The sequence below is a fragment of the Impatiens glandulifera genome, chromosome 1 (assembly GCF_907164915.1).
Source record: "Impatiens glandulifera chromosome 1, dImpGla2.1, whole genome shotgun sequence".
Classification (NCBI taxonomy): Eukaryota; Viridiplantae; Streptophyta; class Magnoliopsida; order Ericales; family Balsaminaceae; genus Impatiens; species Impatiens glandulifera.
In genome coordinates, this window is record NC_061862.1 from 135,235,000 (window position 1) to 135,257,683 (window position 22,684).

General features: G+C 33.8%; 1 protein-coding gene across 1 annotated transcript; it reads left to right on the forward strand.

The window, feature by feature from the left end:
- Positions 1-2,601: 2,601 nt before the first annotated feature.
- On the forward strand, positions 2,602-21,176 carry LOC124919853 (probable inactive serine/threonine-protein kinase scy1). Its single transcript, XM_047460210.1, has 21 exons — positions 2,602-2,887; positions 5,352-5,447; positions 7,950-8,101; positions 8,501-8,573; positions 9,361-9,483; positions 10,365-10,473; positions 14,137-14,216; positions 14,651-14,729; positions 15,491-15,630; positions 15,718-15,828; positions 15,927-16,043; positions 16,144-16,233; positions 17,047-17,100; positions 17,267-17,341; positions 17,463-17,538; positions 17,632-17,731; positions 18,606-18,675; positions 18,982-19,052; positions 19,174-19,268; positions 20,183-20,431; positions 20,552-21,176. The coding sequence occupies exons 1-21, from the start codon at positions 2,762-2,764 to the stop codon at positions 20,821-20,823; spliced, it is 2,358 nt and encodes a 785-aa protein (XP_047316166.1). The 5' UTR covers positions 2,602-2,761; the 3' UTR covers positions 20,824-21,176.
- The last annotated feature ends 1,508 nt before the right edge of the window (positions 21,177-22,684 follow it).

Here is a 22,684-nt window from a genome sequence, read left to right on the forward strand (position 1 = left end):
TTTTATTATCATTTTTGTCCATTCAATTTCGGGGAATCTCGGTTGGCACCCTTAATCATATTATATAAAAAAAAATATTGATAATATTATATATTCAATTATGTTTATTAGTGTTCGTGGCAAAATTGTGTTGAGATCGAGACCGGAGATACAAATATCATTCTCGTCTCATCCTCGTTCGATTTCGAGAAAAATCGTCCCTAACAAAATGATTCATATTAAAAACCGCGTGACAATTTATAATTGTCATCCCTAATAATGATAAATTGTGTTTTAAGTGATAATCGAACTCGTGGTCGTATAATCAGAAAGTCTACATTGTTCTCTTAAACTTATTATAAAATAAATGAAACTTTTAAAAAATAAACCAAAATAAAAATTAATAAAATTAAATATTAAAGTGAAAAGTTGGTGTGTTCTAGACTTCTAGGCTTTATGATATTTAAAAAATATATTTTTTAAATAACAAATATATATATATATATATATATATATGGAAATTTGACGAAATGACCCTAAAACGGGGTAAATGTGTTGGTGACCAGCGCATAAAATTTATTGCACTAGTAACCACTTCATATTTTTTTTTGATAAAATTGCCCCCGTCGCGAGAGGCAACCACAACCGGATGCCCTGTGAAAAGTCTTCCATTTTCTTTTATTTCCTTTCTTCCATATTATCTCTCTTCTCAATCTTCTCTTCCTTCTCTCTAAAAATTAAACACCGAACATCCAGACGACCGAACCCCGACGACGGAATCCCAGCAAAGGCAACCATGAGCACAAAGATGATGTCCGGTACTGGTATGCTTCCTTATCCTTCGCTCATTGTTGTTTATTTCTTGTTTGAACGCATAGTAGGGTTTAAGGTTTTTTTAATTGATTCGCCTTGATTGAATTCAGATGTCGATGGGGTCCCTATTGATGAGGTTGGATGCGGTGGTGCGGTCTCATGTTGATTCACCTTGCGGAGCGGGCGCGATTGTTGATCGCTTGATAGTTATCGATTACGTCTCGCGGTTGGTTGCGTCTCGCGATTGCATCTCGTGAATGCTTCTCGCAAATGCTTCTCGCGAATGCGTCTCGCAACCTAAATTGCGTCTCTTGACAATGATAAAAGTTTGGACTATGATTTGTTTTGATTTTGTTGTTTAAACGATCAAAATGAGTGAGAATGATTGTGAAAGAATTGTATTTGTAACTGTTGGGACAACTTGTTTTGATTCTCTTGTTAAAGTTGTGGACACTTCTTTTGTATTAAGTCGTCAACATTATGTAGTTTGTTTATTCATACATAATTTTGCTGTAGAGTTCATTGTTGTTATTGTTGCTGCAAATCAAGTTTTATGAAAGAAAAAAATGCTAATTGATCTAAGATTGGGACAAGAAATTGTACATAGGTGTTTGTTGACAACCAAACTATAATTTCTATCTTGAACAATCCTGTTTTTCATAGGAAGACCAAGCATTTCAACATCAAGTTGTTCTTTCTTAATAAAGTGCAAAAAGTGAAGTACTGCAATTGAACTTCAGTTAGCAGACATGTTCACAAGGCCTTACTGAGGAATAAGTTCGAGTTTCTAAAGGAGAAACTTGACATCTACATCAACTCAAGCAATGAGAAGTGTTGAAGTTTCTTGAAACTACTGTTATTTTCTCTTATTTTTAGCATTTCAGATTTAGTTTGTGATGTAGTTGGTGATTTCTATAAGAGTTTATAGTAAATCATGTTTATGTATTTTCCTATTTTTTAGCTTCACCATAGTCATTTAATTGTATTTCAACTTAATGAAAATTTACAATGTTTTTTCTTCCATCTTTTTTCTACTTTAAGAAAACATTCTTAATTTAAAATAACCAACATACTTATAAAATAACAATATATCTACAATCAAACATCGATTTTCTATGATTATATATGAATAAACAAACTACATAATCTCGACAACTTAATACAAGAGAAATGTCCACAACTTTAACAAGAGAATCAAAACAAGTTGTCCCAACAGTTACAAATACAATTCTTTCACCATCATTCTCACTCATTTTGATCGCCTAAACAACAAAATCAAAACAAATCATAGTCCAAACTTTTATCATTGTCACGAGACGCATTCGCGAGACGCAATCAACCACGAGATGCAATCGACCGCACCACCGAATCCAACATCATCAACAGAGACCCCATCAACACCTGCATTCAATCAAGGCGAATCAATTAAACACAAAAACATTCATCTATAAATGACATAAGGGTTAAAGAGAAGAGAAAGGCAACTCCTCTTCGTCGCAGTTCAGTTCGCAGTTTGCCGTTCGCAGATGTCTTTACCGTTGTGTTTGTGTTCGTTGTTCGCATATGGAAAAAAGAGAAAGGCGGCTTATCATATCCGTCATGTGTGGTTGCGTCTCGCACAACAGGGTAATTTCGTCAAAAAAATATGAAGTGGTCACCAACGCAATAAAATTTATGTTACGGACATTTGAAGGCCTTTTAGGGTTATTTCGTCAAATTTCCATATATATATATATATATATATTAATAATATAATCAATTAAAATGATTGATTTCTCTAGTAATCTCATAATATTTTTGTAATCCTTTATTTGCCGGTCACAGGTTGCCGGTTGGCCCGTTTCTTCTCAAGAATCTCTGAATCTCCGACCCGTCCCTTCTCGGATCGAAAAGAGCTATTCCTTTCCTCTCTCTCTCTAGAGCTTGGAGCTGAAGATTGTCTTCTTCTGGCTGATCGGAAAACGTTAAGATGTTCAAATTCTTGAAAGGCGTGGTCGCCGGATCCGGTTCTGGCACCAATAATCTGCCTTACAACATTGGCGAACCTTACTCCTCTGCTTGGGGTTCCTGGACTCACTATCGCGGCATCTCCAAGGCAATTCAATCCCTCTTTATTTCTCTCTTTATCTATCTACTTGAATACGTGTATGCATAATATATATGGTATAATTCTGTCTCATTGGCATCTGGACTGTGTTAAGGCTGGATCGAGATTTAACAATTTTGTGGGATATCCATAATGTAGTTCTTGGTATCAGATCTTGGACTTTTAGAGATGAATTGTAGGATTAGTTCGTGATGACCATATAGTGGTTTTGTTCAACACTCTGGTTGCCATTTTGTTTGTTTTCGTGATAATTCAGGTGTAAATTTAACCTTTTTCAGTAACAGAAGAGTGGGACTCAAAATATGGAACTTGAATGGGATTAATTATCCCCGGGGTACTAGTTGGTTTCTGCTATACTATTTGACTTAATGTGATGAGGTTGATGATGTTGGCATTACTGCTTATGGATGATTCATCAATCCATTTTTAACTCATACCCTCGCAAGAAAACAAACAATTGACATAATTTGCTCAAAGGGAGTAACACCAATATGAAGATTCCTCTTCCATGTCATCTCTTAATTCCTTTCTCCCTATTTTTTCTGTACTTTTCCCTGTCTTCATTCATATCTTTATAGGTATGTATTGCATCCGCTAGTTGTGTAGCTTAATGCACTTAATTGGAAAGTGAAAACTTAGGAGAAAACTGTTTTTTTCATGTTATGCAATCTATAGATGGCTAAATAGACAAATAGACATGATTCAAAATGCAGTTCTTTCTACACGATAATGATGAAACATGGTCTCATATAGTGATTCCTTGCAATAAATAAATAAAGGAATAAATAAGGGGAAAGTAACATTAGGGAGTTTTCTATGCATGCTAGTAAGACGTAAATTAAATAAAGGCCAAGTTTTGTGCATGGGGTTCCCTGCCATTGTGGGTGTTTGAGAATGCTAACAATTTGTTTGAGGAGATTTGGATTCTTTCCGGATTCCAATTTTCCCCAAAATCACTTTTACCAACTAATATTGTTTATCCTATCATTTGATTTATGGAATTAATAGTTCAAAAACAGCAATTGCATAAACATCTGACTTGTTCTGTTTGATTTAATATTTTAATATATTTTCATTTACAACTCTCTTAAGATTATGATCTGAATTCAAATCAAATATAACCTTAGCCTCCATTAAGAGGGGAATTCTGGCCGTCAGTTCCATGAAGCAAGATTACTCGTTCTATTAAATTTAAATAGCCTTCTAAAATTCCTGAACTGTTGGTGCGGGATGATCTTTCATAAGTAAATCTTTGCACTACATGATTTTATGTAATCATATCAAAGTTCTCGCAAGAGAAGCACTATATTTATGATACAAGATAAATATGACAGTTTAGAAGGGTCAATACTAAGCATATTATATTTATTTTATGTAGGTAATTGTAATGAGTTAAAATAGGATAATACTCTAGTTATACTATTTAAATATTAATTCAAATTTGAATATTTTAGGATTATGCTAGCCACTATTATTTATGTTCACAAAATGCTATGTTTAAAATGCAGATTATGAGATCAATCTTTCTCTCCCCAGTTCTCTTATTTTCCATCTCCTTCTGCACTATCTTTTTTTCCCTATAAATCAACATATATCTTTGCAAAGGATTCTAATTCTTGTAACGAATTTCAATTGTTTGGTTTCAATGTGGCTTTTTATAGGCTAAATGAGCTTGATTAAGTAAGATGAGAATTAGTGCATTGAATCAAACGAGCGCCTAGTGCACTTATTGTGTATAAAAATCTCACAAAAAACTTCTCATGATGGGATATTTCTCCTTACAAGAATCTCTAATTTGGTGTTACATCTTTCTCTTATGAATATCCTACAATAGAAAAGAAAAATCTGCCATTGATGAATTATTAAGAAATGTACATGCTTACATTACATGCAAGATGAAAATAAAAGGAGAGTTAGACTATGAATTTATCAAAAGATTATGTGGGCAATTTTTATTTCAGTTGTTGGGTTAGCTCTATCTTTCGCGTTGTTAATTGAACAACTCAACCATCAAGCTACATTGAGTATGTGAGAATATATGAATTGCTTCTTAATTTCCTCTGCCATCCCAGCCAATAGGATTTGTTTTTGTTAACATCTTTTACAGTCACTTGTTTCATTATTCCCATCACTTCTTGCTTAACGGCCTTGGGATGAACTCTATAATAGCCCTCTACCATACTAGATTTCCTTACATTGAAAATAAGAAGTCACTACTTGCTTTGAGTTTAGGATACAATGCAATGCCAGTCTAGAGTAGGTGGTCGAGCTTCCATGAGTTATGTGTTTTTTTGAATAAAATGTGTGCATCTTTTATTATTCTAGCAATATGGCCTTTTTTCTTCTAAAGTTTGCTTGTATTTTATCATATGCTGGTCTAAGAGTGGGAAATAATGCTACTTTCTTCTCCTTCTTTCCTCCTCTATTTGATGGACCTTGTTTCATTTCATAGGATGATGGATCTCCTGTGTCAATATTCTCTCTTTCGGGAAGTAGTGATGATGGCCATATATCAGCAGGCAGAAATGGGGTTAAGCGCCTCCGTACGGTAAACCCTTAACCTAATTGGATCAACATATTTTATTAATACAATTCATTTTTTGCTCTCTTATTTCCTCTCACTATTAATTACGCCATCAGTTTCTTTTTATGATGATTTCATTTCTTATCCTGATAATGTGTTGGTGGCATGTCTTTTTATGTTAATGCGTTGGTGGAATGTCTTTTTGGGTTTTGATGAGATAGTTGATTTTAAAAAGTACACGAGGAAAAAAGAAAGTGATAATAAATAAAGAAGTTACTTGTGTTAACAATTTATGCACTGACTGAAGTTATATTGCTTGATGATAATTCTACTAGATGGGATGCATTTGAGTGCTGACTTTGCATTGTACTTACCTTTTATAGTAGTTTTCCTTACATATGCTTAGTTGAGATGGATTTTTTTTTTTAAATGGTCCGGGTATGAAGAATCGAACCATGGCCTTAGACACGAGTTCTTGCGCTCAACAACTGAGCTAATGAATCTTCATTGGTGGAGATGGACTTGTGTGGTCAATCTTCTTAATTAGGAGATAAAGTTTTAATGATGAATCATACAACCACTATGTTTATTGGTTTGAGATTAGTTTAAATTTTTTTCAGAGCATTCTGGTCTCACTATTAGCATAGATGATCTCTTGTAATTATTATACCTGAGATCAAACAAGGTGTGTACATAGGATTTTATTTTGAAATATTAACACTTATATAAATTATCAAGTTATTATGAAGGTCCTAATCCCTAGTTAACAAGTACAATAATGTCTCAGAACTCTAAACAATAGGTATCAACTAAAAACCCCATACTCTCTCAAAATTCATAAAATCAAGTAGAAATTGAAATCATCAACTTAACCATGCATATGTGAAGAAATTAAAGGGAAAGTAGATTTGATATATTTTGTGATGTTTAATTATTACATAGGAATACAAAAAGACTAACTAAATGATAGAACAATTTTTTAGATAAACATTAATAACCCTTTTGTTGGTAAAAATGTCTCAGAACTCCAAACAATAGGTATCAACTAAAAGCCCCATACTCCCTCAAAATTCACAAAATCAAGTAGAAATTGAAATCATCAACTTAACCATGCATATGTGAAGAAATTAAAGGAAAGTAGATTGATATATTTTGTGATGTTTAACTATTACATAGGAATACAAAAAGGCTAACTAAATGATAGAACAATTTTTTAGATAAACATTAATAACCCTTTTGTTGGTAAAAATGAGTGTCTACAGTTGGGAAGACACAACTTATAGGCCAACTTTTTATAAAGGGATAAAACAATAGGTATCAACTAAAAACCCCATACTCTCTCAAAATATTAACACTTATATATGTATGCAGTTTTGGAGTCAACTCACTACTTTGTTGGGAAGACACAACTCCAACCACTTGTAGTTAATGTCATGTGGAACTAATTTTGAATATAAAGGGATAAATATGTAGTTGGAGGGAACACTATTACAAATAGCCTGAATAGGACAACCATTGTTTTATGTTGATCATATTTCAAAGAAGGGATAAGCATATAAGACCTGATATAAAATTTGACACTAGGAGTAGGGATGGAAACTTAATCCGCCGTAATGGTATCCGATCCGAATTGTCCCGTACGGGGCGGGTTTTCCCCGGTTTGACTGGTAGGTGACCTGGGACTTGGGGATTTACCATCCTCATTTCTGTGATTCGATTATGATTGAAAGTAACTTCATTGAATGAGAGGTTATAGCCGTAGGTAGATGTGCTAGCTTCTCCCAGGATTAGTCGAAATGTGCGCAAGCTCGTTAGACACATCCTGATAATAGAAAAATAAAATAAAAGAGAAAAGGATTGTGCTTGGAGGATACTAGTTAGGGAAAATCATTTTTATTTCTCCTATCAGGCTGTGATATTTTAGTATTGAATTTGATTGCATAACTGAAATTTTAGCCAGTTATATACCATTAGCCAACCTTTTGATGCTCTAGTACAATAATTCTAACAAAGCGTATGTATGTCCTATGATGTCCAAAATTCAAAATATATATATATATAAAACAATGCAACTCATTATGTTTGACGGATGAAAGTTAGGATAAACAACTTATAATGTATATTTTAGCGTTTGAAAATGAGAAATGAATATGTTCAGCATCTCATTAAAAAATTCTGTAAATCCTTTTCATTATTATTATAAGGTTTAAATTCCTTTCCGCAAAACAAGAAAGAAAGAATAAACTCTCTATGGTATTGCCTTGAAGGCAGACACTTTAGATTTTATGAAGTGTTGAAGTTTTGTAGAATTTCTGCTCTGGATGAAAATGTTTGTCATATTCGGCTTATTTCCAATCCTGGATTTTCCAAATTGTCAGCAGCTACTAGTCAAGGTTCAGTTGTGGTTACTCTTTGTGCGTGCAGAGTTTGAGGCTTTACTATATTTCTAGATTTTATTTTGCTCCTGCATGTAAAACGTTTTCAGTGAATATCTAATAAACTTGAAACACTCTTTTCCCTTTTCAGGTGCGCCATCCAAATATATTATCTTTTCTTCACAGCAGTGAGGCTGAAACTTTTGATGGTTCTAACACTAAGGTGACTATATATATTGTTACTGAGCCTGTAATGCCTCTTTCAGAAAAGATCAAAGAATTGGGTTTGAAAAGCACACAGAGGTATTCTCTAGCCTTGCTTGCTGCTGCTAACCATTTTAATTTGTGTATATCACCATTTATGAAGAGATAGATTTCCCAGTCTGCCTCACTCTCTTATGTTTCTTATCATTGTGGTTGAATGATTTGTTAACTGTCACCACATTGGCTTAGGAAGGTGACTTCTATATGTTGTTCCTTAGTAATATTCATAGGTCATTGTTTGTCCTTAGTAATACAAGTTGAATATCTTTTAGATATGAGGATGTCATGTGCATTCCGATTTCTAGGATTTAAAGCTTTTGCTTTAAGCATTTTCTATAGCTATTTGAATTTGGTCCTTTCTTTATCTTATAATTTGACAAAGTTTAAAGCAGATATGTGTCAAAACCTGTAAATCTTAGTTGCTCCTTGTGGTGGCAGGGACGAATACTATGCATTGGGATTAAATAGAATAGCTAAAGCTGTCAGCTTCTTGAATAATGACTGCAAACTAGTAAGTTTCTGCTCAATTTCCCTGCTATTCTATTAATGATACTCCCTCTGTCCCATTTTATGGATCCATTATTTTGGAAAGCAAGTCCCAATTTCTCTTGGTTAATTCAATAACTTTTTAACAACACAATTCCTAAACAAGCTCTTTTTCTTTATTTAAAGAAATACATTCTCTTTCATCAACTCCAATGCCAATCAACATCAATTAAAAAGTACTCACTTTCTCTATTTTTCTCACACATTCATTACAATTTCCTTCATGATTTTTCAACAAAATTATGGATACTTTTCCATCAAATTAATTTCATACTACCTACCCCTCCAATCATATGATCATTGTTGAAAGGAAGTCTCATCCTGAGAACTGATGAAGTGCTCTGTATATATATACAACAGTGAGCCATAATCAAACATATTGCGGGTATCCTATAATCCTTCCATACCGCAACCGCAATTTGGTACACTGCATAAGAGATGTAATTGTTAGTTAGAATATTATTTTCTAGTACACTGCATAAGCTTTCTTAAGTCTTCTGAATTCTGATCCTTTTTAGTTTTTTTTAGTATTCCTTGGAAGTTTCAGAAATACTGATACCTCTCTGTTATGTTTTTGTATAATTTTTTACTTAGCACTTCTTAACTGCCCTTATGTATATATAGGGCGGACTTATGGAAAAAAATACTTGTAATCACGAACAACAAAGCATGGCTCTCCTTTCTTTAGCCATCTATCCATTTATTTCTTGTCTCGGTCAATCATTTGGTTTGCCTGGTTTTAAATGCTGCAGGTCCATGGAAATGTTTGTTTGGCAAGTGTTGTTGTTACTCAAACATTGGACTGGAAGCTTCATGCTTTAGATGTTCTATCGGAGTTCGATGGAAATAGTGAAAACCCTACAGGGCCTATGCTGGTAATACACAATCACCTAATTATGCGTGTGGTTGCTTAGCTGCTACTGTATTTTATCTAAGTTTCCATGTTGTTGCGTGTATCCTGTATCTTGTATCTGGATGAACTTGGAGTAAAATTAACCTGTCCGTTAAGATATTGCTTGTCCACCAGAAAGGCTGAGATATAGTAGAATTCTAGTCTTGTCTTGTGGAATATGCTTATAGTGATCCTGTTACTTCCATCTCCATTATGTGGTTGACCTTACAGGTCAAGGAACCTTTTCTTGACCTCTTTACTTTCTACGAGTAATCATGTTATAGTGACCATATTGCTTCCATCTCCACATTGTGTTTGGACTTACAGGTCCTGGAACCTGGTATATCCTGATGCTCTTACTTTTACTAGTTATAAGAAAATAATCAAAATATCCAATTCAATTACCACATTTGGAAAAGGTTGATAATAAGTTATGTGCAACTGGATACACTTGTTTGTAAATGCTTTGGTTTGAATTTGAGAAACATTGTTGAAGATATGAGAGCTTTAACTTGAATTTTTGAGAAACAGAAACGGGCCAATCTGTATATGATAAACTTCTCCTTGCAATATTTGCCAGTTTCTTTCTTTGATTTTAGGCCAATCTAGAGATGACGTAAGTTTTCTGCTATTTTGCTGGACTAGCTTCATTTGTATTGGAGAACTAAAATGTGGATTTCCCTTTATCCTGTTCCATTTGGTATTATTTGACAATGACATTTAAAGATGCTAATGATTTGGTACATTAGGTGCTATTTCCATGGTTAAGGATAGTGTAGGCTGGTCTAGGGAGTTTTCTTTTTCTTCTTTTTTCTGGTGACGAATACATAGGTTGGTTACTCACGTATGGGGATGATCTTGCAGCAATATGAGTGGCTTGTTGGTTCACAATATAAACCAACAGAAATGTCCAAGCATGACTGGACAACAATCAGAAAATCTCCACCATGGGTCATTGATTCCTGGGGTTTAGGTAAGATCCATTTCCTGTAAAGAGCTATTTGAGTTGCTTTTAAGCTTCCATTTATGTTGGTGCACAGTTGTTTTCCTTTTCTGTTGTTATATTTGGCTGGTTAATCCTCAGTGAATGTTATTTAGTTTTTATGGTTAATTAAAAAGTCTTAGCAAGCTAGACTTTCTTTCAGTACACTTAAAACCACTTTATTGAATATGTAAAGGTTTTTGTTTGTTTGTTTCAGATAGTAAGAAGAATATCTAGCAGAAGAACAATGTTCATTTTAATATTATTTAGTTTTTCCTTCTACATGGGAATGATTTGAAGGAGCCGAATGGACTAACACAATAATAAATTTGTTGTTCTACATCATTGAGTGCTATATTTGTGCGAAAAATTCAAATTCTAAACTGAACTTGCAAGGAAGCTAAGCTATTCACCCATTGAAATTGAAATTAACTCAATTCATCTTTGATGCAGAAATAGGAAGAAAAGAGAGATAAACAAGTATTTTCTTTAAATACATGTCTTTCATTCTCTAGGATATATCTAAATCCCTAGAAAGTAGGAACAACCTTTCATTCTCTATGATATATCTAAAATTCTAAATCCATACGAACCTTTGTTAGACAGTTATGGGTATTAACTTGTAGAAATTTAGAGAGAGGGAAAATATTATTTAGATATTGAGTTATTGTTTTAAATGAGAAATTCAGATATTTTAAGGACATTGAGGGTAATAAAAGATAAAAACTGACAACACTCAACATGTTCAGTGTAAACAAAGCAGCATGTTGAGTGCAAGTAATTGCATAATTCTACACTCCCCTCAAGTTGGGTAAAAGATATTGAGAGTACCCAACTTGCCACATAGTTCTTGGCTCTTGGCTCTTGGATCTTGGATTTTGGCACTTGGCTATTGGCACTTGCTCTGGCTCGTGCAACTCTTGAAGTGAAAAGTGATAATTTTTGGACAGATGAAATGTTGGAAGAAATCTGTCTGAGACACAAAGATGTACAAATTCGTCCGAGATATAAAGTGCAGTTTTGAAATGACATCCCACTTGTTTAACATAGTGGATGATAAAATAGAGATAAAAAAATACTTAGGAAATATGATATAATATAATCATTTGAGTTATCCTCCAATGGTTATTTTCACCATTGGAGGAGGCAGTGAAAAATTGTGAACAAGTTTCCTCAAGATAGAAAAGCTTGCTCTGATACCCAAGATAGAAAAGCCTGCTCTAATACCATGTAGAAATTTAGAGAGAGAAAATATTATTTAGATATTGAGTTATTGCTTTACATGAGAAATTCAGATATTTAAAGAACGTTGAGTGTAATAAAAGATAAAGACTGACAACACTCAACATGTTGAGTGTAAACAAAGTAACATGTTGAGTGCAAGTAATTGCATAATTCTACATAACTATACATAGCTAATCATTGGTTAGTAAGTTTAGATGGACATGATGTGATAAGGTACATGGAGTATGAGTATGGAATACTTTAACCACCAAAGATAAGACCCAATCATTTTCTCAATTTTGGATGTAAAAATCTAAAATGTCTTTATAGAATGAATAAACATGTTTCTCGTTGCTGCATAAGTGATGATTGGGGCTTGTGCGTGAGAGGATCATAAACAGTGACGGTTTTAGAAAACATGGGTGCAGTTTGCCTATAGATTTAAGTGTTATTTATTTCTACGAAGTGGTATGCATGATAAACTAATTTTCCCTGAAATAAAAGTGGCTGTTTTGAGAGGGGTTGTTGTGTAAGTAGTTATGGGCTAACGAGAAATAAAGGGATGAATTCGTTTGGCCTGGGTTTGCATTACAGAGCTTACTTAGATTACTTGGATAATAAGTCTTGGCTTTTCAAAGTGTCTGCAGTGGACAAGCTTAAACAACAAAATGCATGTCTGTACAGAGAAAAGAAAGAAAGATATAGATCAGCTTTGGGTTAGGCTAAGGTTGTCTTCTTTTGTCTGTTCCTGTCCTTCTCATTACAGTAAACTTGCTGGTAGATGAGCCAAGAAGGTTAGCGCAGAGATTGTTCACCAAGATTGATTGAAGAAGGCTTTGAGAATTTCAAGCAGTATGGCATTAGTTTTTGACAATCATGCTGGACAGCTCCCATCACCACAGCTTTTTTCTCTTACATTTTGTGATTTCGGGATATCAGTGATAAGGAAATCTAGAAACTGATTTGGGAGGTAGAAGCCAAGATCAATTGATCTCAGTCAATTATTCATCTCTGTACCCTATGATTGTTTAGGTTTGATACCGATTCATGTGAAACTGATATTAAGAAAAGGAGTCTTTATCAGTCTTTTGGCATACAAATCTGTGTTGAGAGTCATTTTTTGTCCTTATGCTTGTGCTAGTTATGACAAACTTGAGCCCAGTACAAATAAATCTTTCTCAAATTGTTTTGGTTCACCTGACCCACTACCAAGAAAATCTTTCACTTCTAAAACTATCCTATAGTACCGTAGGTGAAAGTGGGTAAGGGGTCAGACTTACCCCCACGGAAGTAAGAGTTAAGAATATAGTTTATAATGCTACAACAATGGGTATACTAAGAAAAATCATGCAAAAAGGAAAAAAGAGAGACAATAATGAAGTGGAGTGGATTAACTTAATTAATCAAACACACAGTTAACAACTCAAGTGATAGTGTAATCATTTATGGACTGAGAACTAGATTATGTACTGATTATTTGAGATGGTAAAAACTGATACAGTCATTTAGCTAGACTAAGGAGGCCTGGAATAGATAGAAGATTCCTCGTACATAGTAATTATGCATTACAAAACATTTATAAGGTGCAACATTTGTTTGAGGATCAAGGAGGCCATCGACCACATTCTTCTCCATTGCGACCTCGCCAAGAGCATGTGGTCTCTCTTGCAGAACATCCTTAATTTCCAATGAGACGCTCCGCAGCCTCCGCTCAATGTCGCCGACTTTTGGGCTTAATGAATTGATTGGAGATCTGGCAACAACATTGCAGACGACTGGAAATCAACCCCTCTCATCATGTGGTGGTGGTCTGGAAAGTGAGAATCAGAAGAGTCTTCGATGGGAAGAGCTACGGATTTGATAAACTCAAAGGATTCATGATGAACGCGTTCGCTTCAATCCGGGAAAAGGGGAAACGCATGGGATGACTGGGATGACATTTTTTTATCTTATTGGCATTAAGATTATTGTCATCTATTTTATTTGCCTCCCCCACCCCCTTTGTAATGACTGAATTCAACTTGCGTTCTTTCTTAATGAAAACTTGAACTTTTTCAAAAAAAATTTACATTCATACCTAAACATTTATTTGTGTTGTATTCTGTCACTGGATAAATGAAGGGACAAGTTTGTGCTGCACAGGGAGTATCTCCTAATGTATTTATTTGTGTTGTATTCTGTCACTGGATAAATGAAGGGAAAGGTTTGTGCTGCACGAGGAATATCTCCTAATGTATTTTATGAATGAGCTACATAATCTTTGTTTTATCAAATATATCATTAATTGGAAAGATGCGTTCTTGCTTTGTTGTTTTGCCTTTTGCCTGTTTGATTTTTGAGATGCAAGTTCTCAACGAGAGCTGTGTACTTTTGTCTTTTTATGTATTCCTCTATGTCTTATTGTCACTTTATTCTTCTTGGCATTCTTAGGTTGCCTGATTTATGAGCTTTTTTCTGGCATGAAGCTGAACCAAACAGAGGATCTTCGAAACACAAGTTCAATACCAAAGGTGAGAAACTTGTTAATCTGCCAAGAAACAACGATTAAGCTAAGAATTGACTTGTGTATTATTTCTTCTTTTGTGGTGTGTTACAAGATGGATATCCATGATAATATATAAGACAATAAAGCAAATAGTGATTAATGACAACATTGGAAAGGGAGAGACTCCTAGGAAGAAACAAGTATCCTAGGAATAAAACCAATGCTGGAAATAAGTTCAATTTACTGAAAAAATAATGGCAATTAATATTGCAACACTTGCACACTACAGAACATTGACTATAAGTTGTCCTCCTAAACACGCTATGTTTTTTTCTATTGTTACATTTCTTCTTTCTATTTAATTTAATGTTTTGTGTTCTAATCTATTTCAGGTGTCTTAAAAACTCAACTTATGATACTAACTTTCATTTGCATCTACCTGTAATTCTTGATTTACAGTCACTGCTACCAGATTATCAGAGACTTTTGAGTTCAACGCCTTCTCGCAGGTTAAATTCGTCAAAGCTCACAGAAAATGGTTTGTCATTCTTTTTAACTCACCTTCTGGAATCCTTTTATGCAATATTGTACATATACTGTTGTGAGTTAAATGTTTCAGTTTAGTTGTCTTTTTTACCTTTAAGTCCTTGGACTAATTTTTTTTTAAACTGTTTAAGTTTGTATTAATAGAGTTGTCGTACGGGCTATACCAATTCTATGTGACCTGAATGTTTTCCATTTAACAACTCATCCATCAAGGCATGTTGAATTGGTAACATTCTTCCAGGAAACTATACTTGTATATTATTGACATAAGAATTTGTAGCTTAATTATTATCCTATTGTTAGTAACAAAGTCAATAGTAGAGTTGAGCTTCTTTTACCTACTAAACATCCTTATATTTTCCATCTTCTAGGCATAATGGTTTTGTCCTGCTAGTGACATTATGAAGGGTATTATACTTACTTGTAAGAGTTGTACAATCACCTAGAGATGTTGGGAAAATGAAAAAAATGTACAGCTATCACAACAGAGGGGATGTATCCTTACCGTTTGAAAGTTATTTTCCATGCTTCATGATTTTGTTACTCACTAATCACAATCAACAAGCATATCTATGAGTTAACTACACATTAGGATTTCCATAATGGATGTATCAGAAACTTATTTTCTACTACTATATGGATACTCTTTGCCCTTCATAATCTTACATTTCACTCGCTTCTCATAAGAACTGTCTCCTTTTTTCTTTTCTTTATAATTTGCTACCCTAAGAGAAGAAGATTTATTGATTGCAGAGTATTTCCAGAATAAGTTGGTAGACACAATCCATTTTATGGAAATTCTTAATTTGAAAGATAGCATTGAGAAAGACACTTTCTTCCGCAAGCTTCCAAATCTGTTGGAACAACTTCCCCGCCAAATTGTACTGAAAAAGGTGCTTCTGAAGTTTTTCATTGTATATTACTTTACTTTCAGTATCTTCAGTTTCTAACAGTCGTAATGTGCTCATTTGAGTCTGCAGTTACTTCCCTTATTAGCTTCAGCTTTGGAATTTGGTTCAGCTGTTGCCCCAGCTTTGTCTGCATTACTTAAAATGGGTTCTTGGCTTTCACCTGAGGAGTTTAGCACTAAGGTTTGACTATTCCATTGCTGTTAGGCACCATTGGTAAATATAATTTTTTTTCCTCACTTCTGCTTTTTTGTGTATTCTGCTACTGTTATATTTTGCAGGTGTTGCCAACAATTGTCAAACTCTTTGCCAGTAATGACCGAGCTATTCGTACTAGTCTCCTCCAGAATATAGAACAATTCGGAGAGTCTCTTTCAGCTCAAATTGTTGATGAGCAAGTATGCAACAAGAGCTTAATGACCCACCTTGTTTCTGGTTCAACTTTTCTCTGGACTTTCATAGCCTTATGGATATTGACATGTAGTTTCTTTGTGCTAGGTTTACCCCCATGTTGCCACTGGATTCACAGATAATTCTGCTTTTCTACGGGAATTGACACTTAAATCAATGCTTGTTCTGGCTCCCAAGGTGCATTTATATACATTAAATTCTTCTCTTGCAGTATCTCCTTTCCCAATTTTTTCTCTTCTGTTTACGATTTAGGATTTTCTTTTTGGTGTGCTTGTTGTTGTTGTTAGGGGTCAGTTTTTTGTTTCTCTGTTTCTGTGCCAATGCCACAACTCCCCTCCAACATTACCTGTGCCATCACTGTTCTCACAACCTTCACCACCATTACTGATGCCCTCACTGTCCTCGCAACCATTTCTACCTTGCCCCGCCACAACTTCCCCAACCATTGTTGAATGTTTCTGCCCCAAACTCTTGTTGCCACAGTTGCACCATCATCATCTCCGCCTATGGACACCACTGCCACCACCATTGCCACTATAATAGTTCTTTCCAAGAAAGATATTTTTAATCTTCATCATTGTTATTAAGTAAATAAGATAATAGTTCTTTCCAAGAAAGATATTTTAAATCTTTACTTGTATAAAAAAAGATGGGAATCTTTCCTTGAATATCTGTGGAAAAGGTAGGATTGGAATCTTTTCTGCATATCGAAAGGGGGGTGAGGGTTTAGGCATACCTTGGAACACAGTTGCCTAATGGATCAAACTAATAGTTTTAAATATAATTATCTGTAGAGATTTTGATGTTTCTGAATTTTCTTTGTATAGGAGTAGATCAACTTCTTGTTTAACTGAAATGTAACTGTTATACAGTTTGTGTCAAGGATTCATTGTGGCACTTTCCTCTTAGAAATACTCAAATAATTGTATATTAATTGTAGTGTTTTTGTTCATTTGGACCTTTCTATTTATTGGATTTATGTAAATGCAGTTGTCTCAACGTACTATCTCAGGATCTCTGTTGAAGTTTCTATCTAAGCTCCAGGTATTGAATAAAACCACTTCTACATATGTGCCAATGTATTACCTTAGTTTCCTTCCATATAGTTATATATCAGTTGATTTTACTATTAGTTTCTTGTAGTGATGATTTTCTGTTATTCTTTAGTTGTGGTTCTTAATTTGCCTTTCATGTTGATAATATCATGCAGGTTGATGATGAACCTGCTATTAGAACAAATACCACTATACTACTTGGAAATATTGCTAGCTATCTCAATGAAGGGGTGAGTAGCACTTTCCTTATGCTCTGTCTTTTGGTATTCTTAACATAGTCATGTCTTACATGTTTTTTAGCCATCAGTAGATGCAAACAAAAATCTTACTTATTATTGGGCTTCAATACAGACACGGAAAAGAGTCCTGATAAATGCATTTACTGCTCGTGCTTTGCGTGACACATTTTCTCCTGCTCGTGGAGCTGGTAGGGAGATCTTATTTATTGTTCATTTAAACTTAGTTGTATACGAACTGTTTTTTCTAATTATAATGATTGCTTATGTTTTTCTTTTGGCAGGAGTTATGGCTTTATGTGCTACAAGTTCTCACTACGACTCTACTGAGATTGCAACTAGGATTTTACCAAATATAGTAGTGCTTATAATTGATCCTGACAGGTTCTTTTCTTCTTTTGTAAGCATTTATCATCTTGCTTAGTTTTCTCATTGATACGTTACCAATCAAAGAAATATGTGGTTCTTGGTGAGGATTCATGATCTTATGCACAAATTTTGGTGATGATTCACATTTTTATCTCCTATCAAGAAGAAAGGATAGAAAACAATGTCCCACGTCTGCTGACCTAGTGCTTCACATTTTCTTGTTGAATTTAATACTAAATTAGTGTCAATTTCAACCTCTTATCTCTCGTTGATTGTTCACTGCTAAAGAACTACAATCTACATAAAGTCATATTGACAAAGAGAATTGGGAGGAGTATGAGAGAAGATTATGATGAAGATAAAGAGATCTATGCAAACCAAATGAGATTTTAGCCAATCTGAGCAGAGTGACTATTCAAAAACAAGTAACAGAGATCTGACTGTGAAAGGAACCTGTTTTATTGAATATGCAGGCATCATGAGGACCTTACAACATATATGGAGTTTATAATATTATGTTAACAATTGAGCTAGATCTTCGTTCTTGTTTTATGTTTTATTTTCATAATATATCATTCTTAGGCCTTGTTTGATGAAAGGTTATTTGGATTTAATCCAAAGAACCTCTCATCCCATCATCAATAAATTCATCAATCAAATCATCAACCAAAACACCAAATTACCCTGACTTTATTTTTTATAACATTTTAATATTAAATATAAAAGATATTTTTTAGTCCTTCAACCAAAATAACCCCAATATATTTCATCAAACAACTTTTTTTTTACTTTCCGAAAAATTGATTAATTTAAAGAAAGCCCTACATCAAACAAGCTCTTAGTGTTTTCTTTGTTTCTCCTTTCTAATTAAATTTCATCCATGTACTAGTGATGTTCGATTGAAAGCCTTTGAAGCTGTGAACCAGTTTATGCAGATTGTGAAGCAGCACAATGAAAAGGTCTGTTAATTTGTGGTCTTTTATATATTAAAATCTTTCTAGGTTTTAATTTCTCTGTCTTGGTAGCATAATTAATACCATAGCATGTATTTTTTGCTTCATTTGGTTTACATTTTTTTTTCTACATCATGATTCAGTTTATATTGTGCCTTCTGGCTTCATTTGGTGTAGATATTTGTTTTTTGGATCATGATTGATTCATATTTATGTTATTTACATCATTATGATTTTTGACAAACATAGAAAAAGTAGATCCTTTTGTTTTCCAAATAGAGCTTAACTAATGCCCTTCAATTTCCTGTGTAGAGCTCGGGAGACGCTACTGCATCCGGCAGCAGTGTACTCTCATCAATGCCAACAAATGCAAGCATATTGGGGTAACTTATCAGTGATGCATTATATCTTCTTCTTTTTTATGCTGCAAATTATTTATCTGCTGGAAAACATTTACCGACTTACTTCATTATCTTCTGTACTTATTGTCCCATTAAAATGTAGATGGGCCATGAGTTCCTTGACCCTTAAGGGAAAACCTTCGGAAGCTTCAACCACCTCTGGGCCTATTAATCCGATAGCCGATACCGCTAGCCCAGGTGTGAACCTTAATTCATTTGGCACCGCATTTGTTCTGATAAAAGTTCTTCTTAGTTTATGGGATGCTTCTTTATCTATAAAGTTATGAACCTAAAGCTGGAACGAGCATCATGTTATATAGCAATACCTTTATTTTGATGATTTAAGTCACAATTTCTTAATTGTTATGCACTCTACTATGTAACTCTTTGTGCTTTTATTATCTTCTTACATCCTTTTGACCTCGTATGCAAGGAAGTAACTTATTCTTTTTTTCATGTGAATACAAACACCAAAGACACAATGGCCCCAACTGGAACACTTTTTATTTTTATTTATGGATCTGGATCCATATACATAAATGTTTCGAAAATAAACTTAATCAGAGACACACAAAAATAAAGTTGATTTGTAGATCCAGATACTAGAACACATTCGAAATGTGTTTCCAATTGGGACCATATCAACACAGTAGCTCATTTGGAAATTGTCTTTTGTTTTCGAAAAAATCTTGATTTGTATCTCAATCCAATTGAGAATCGCCAATTTTGTACTTGTGCTGGAATTTGTTTCGTTGGTAAAAATATGTAGTTGTGTGAGATGCCAACTTTTTTTGCTTGCCAAATGTTGTCATTTATTTGTTTTGAAACAAATATATTTTGGTTTGCTAAAATAGTGTTAGTTGGATTTTAAGTTGAATCACAAGCTAAATTATTTTCAAGATCACTAGACATATTCCAGGTTATGATTTGATCTAAATTTCAATCTAGCTAAAATATTCCATGAAAAAATGGGCATTCTTGTGGCATTGTTGGTTTTTGATTCTCAATGAGTTTCCTATATCACATGCATTATTTCATATTCTAGGTTTACATTATTACACTTCAGTTTTATTATTCTCATATCGAATGTAATACAACGATTGTTGTATTAGGTGAGACACCAATGTCTATCAATGTAAGCCCGACTCCATCTTATACAACTGAACAACCTGCTCCTCCATCTCCTACATCAACGGATGGATGGGGAGAACTGGAAAATGGCAACCATGAAGATCTTGAAAGTGATAAAGATGGATGGGATAGTGTTGAAGATCTAGAAGAGCCAAAGCCATCAGCAGCTCTTGCAAATATTCAAGCTGCTCAAAAGCGGCCTGTCATATTACCCCCCACAAAACCACAAGGTAACATCATTTGATCCTCTTCATGTTAGATGTTAATTAACCAGGTCTGGCATTCTTATATTTGGTATAGTTGTTCTTTACCACCATGTATATCTAATTAACCGAGATTGTGTTGGTCAGTTTCAAAACAAAAAGTTGCAGTGAAAGAAGAAGACGACGACCTTTGGGGGTCCATAGCTGCACCTAAACCAAAATCATCTTCAAAACCATTGATCCCCAAAAGCATCCCCCCTTCAATGGATAATGATGATCCCTGGGCTTCAATTGCAGCTCCTCCACCGACTACAACAGTCAGACCTTTGGCTGCAGGGCGAGGACGAGGGGCCAAGGCTGCTGCTGCCCCAAGACTGGGTGCTCAAAGGATAAACCGGACATCCTCATCTGGAATGTAGATTTTTCAAAGCAAAGAGGAAATATTAAATCTTGTGGTCTGCATTCTGATGATGATGATGTTAATATATTCATGAGATTATATGTGTGCATCTATCTCTATATATTTTTTGTTTTGTAGAATTATCATGTTTTTCATCATCAAATAGCAATAATATTCTTTATAATATGTTAATTATTTGTGACTGAATTGAACTCATTCATGAGTTAATCTGAAAGGTAAAAGTTATTACATACAATTTCTTCTTTGAATTGATTTCAAGGGTGTGTTTGAAAGAGAAACTCATGTATAGCTGTTAAAGGATCATTTTGTAAAACCTGGAGAATCTGTTATGAAGTTCCTTTTAATTGTCAATTGTGAAATCTTTGTTGTTTGGATTAATAAGCCCCATTTTATCCATTAAATTTGGTTTGATTTGTATTGGTTACTATAAAATTACCCATTTAATTACTAGTTAAAAGTTGTTTCTCATGATTTGGGTCCACATTTAAGTTGAAATGATTAAGTGAACTACAAATAAGACAACATGATTATCAAATAAATTGAACCAAACTAATTCAAAGGATAAGGATTCAATCTATATTTATAAATAATATTATAGTTCTTAATTTATATGGTTTTATCTCTTTAGATAGAACTTTTATATTTAGTAATTATTTTTAAGATTTAGGTGATAAGTCATATCCTAATAAACAAGGCCTTCTTTTTATGTTAAGATGTAGGTGATAAGTCATATCCCTAATAAACAAGATAACTCTTTTTATGTAACAAGATACTTCAATAATAAAATTGATCTATTTGAAATTCAACATATTATTAGTTTGTTTTTATTAACACATCAAAATATTTAATCAATTAAAATTTCTAATTAATTTTTAAAATTTTACAATTCTATGTTATATTAACTAAGTTAAATTTAGGTAAGCTCTTAAATTATTTATGATTTTGAATTTTGAATCAAAAATTTGAAGAGTACAAATTATTTGATTTTATAATTTTATAAAAATAAAAAATAATTATATTTTATAAATTCAGAATAAATTATTACTTATTCAAGTAAAATAGTTAATTTAGTATTAAATAATATTTTTAAGCTATAATTTTGGTTCATAATAAGGATGTTTTAATTTAAAAAAAAGTAACAAGATTGTTGAATATTTTGATTAGTTATTCAATTTTGAACAACTATTTTTACTCATTTTTATATGAATTGATTTTCTTTAATTAGTTTAAGAATTAACTTTTTAATATATTATTTGTTTAACAAATTTATATAAGTAAATTGTTAAGAAAATCTATAAACTCATTTTTACAGACTTTAGGGCTATCTCTTTGTAAATTAAAAAAAAAAAAACTCAAATATCCCACTTTTGAGCACTTTCGGTACAGTACAAGAAAGGAAGATTGGATTGAAATTTGAAACCATCAAAGAAGAGCTCAAATCACTTCAAAGAAAGAAAGGGGACATTCCAGGTGTTGGCGAGGTACAAGGTCAGGGCCCAGTTCAGATCTTCTGCTACCGATTGCCGTGTTCCCCTGTGGCGCACCAATCAGATTGCAGCATTATTAATTTAATAATAAATCAATCTGGGCAGGAGACGGAGGGAGGGAGAATCCGGAATCCGGGTTTAGGCCCGGGTTCACACAAGACGCCGTTAACGGAAGCGCCCGTTAACGCCAGGAAATAATATAATATTCAGATAATACCCAGATAAGATATCTTCGCTCTGATCTACACGCCCGTTGCCATGACCCTCATGTAAACCCCGCATACCCACCCATGAGAAGACCGTCTGCCGTTCATGAAAATACACTTACACGTCCATGTAAAGACCGAATTGACAGTCATATTATATTTACGT

Bases quoted from the DNA above. Each gene is read 5' to 3' on its own strand.
- LOC124919853 (XM_047460210.1), top strand. From the start codon at position 2,762: ATGTTCAAATTCTTGAAAGGCGTGGTCGCCGGATCCGGTTCTGGCACC. The intron at 14,730-15,490 runs GTTTGTCATTCT...TATTGATTGCAG, and splicing joins GTCAAAGCTCACAGAAAATG to AGTATTTCCAGAATAAGTTG. The intron at 19,053-19,173 runs GTAACTTATCAG...ATTAAAATGTAG, and splicing joins ACAAATGCAAGCATATTGGG to ATGGGCCATGAGTTCCTTGA.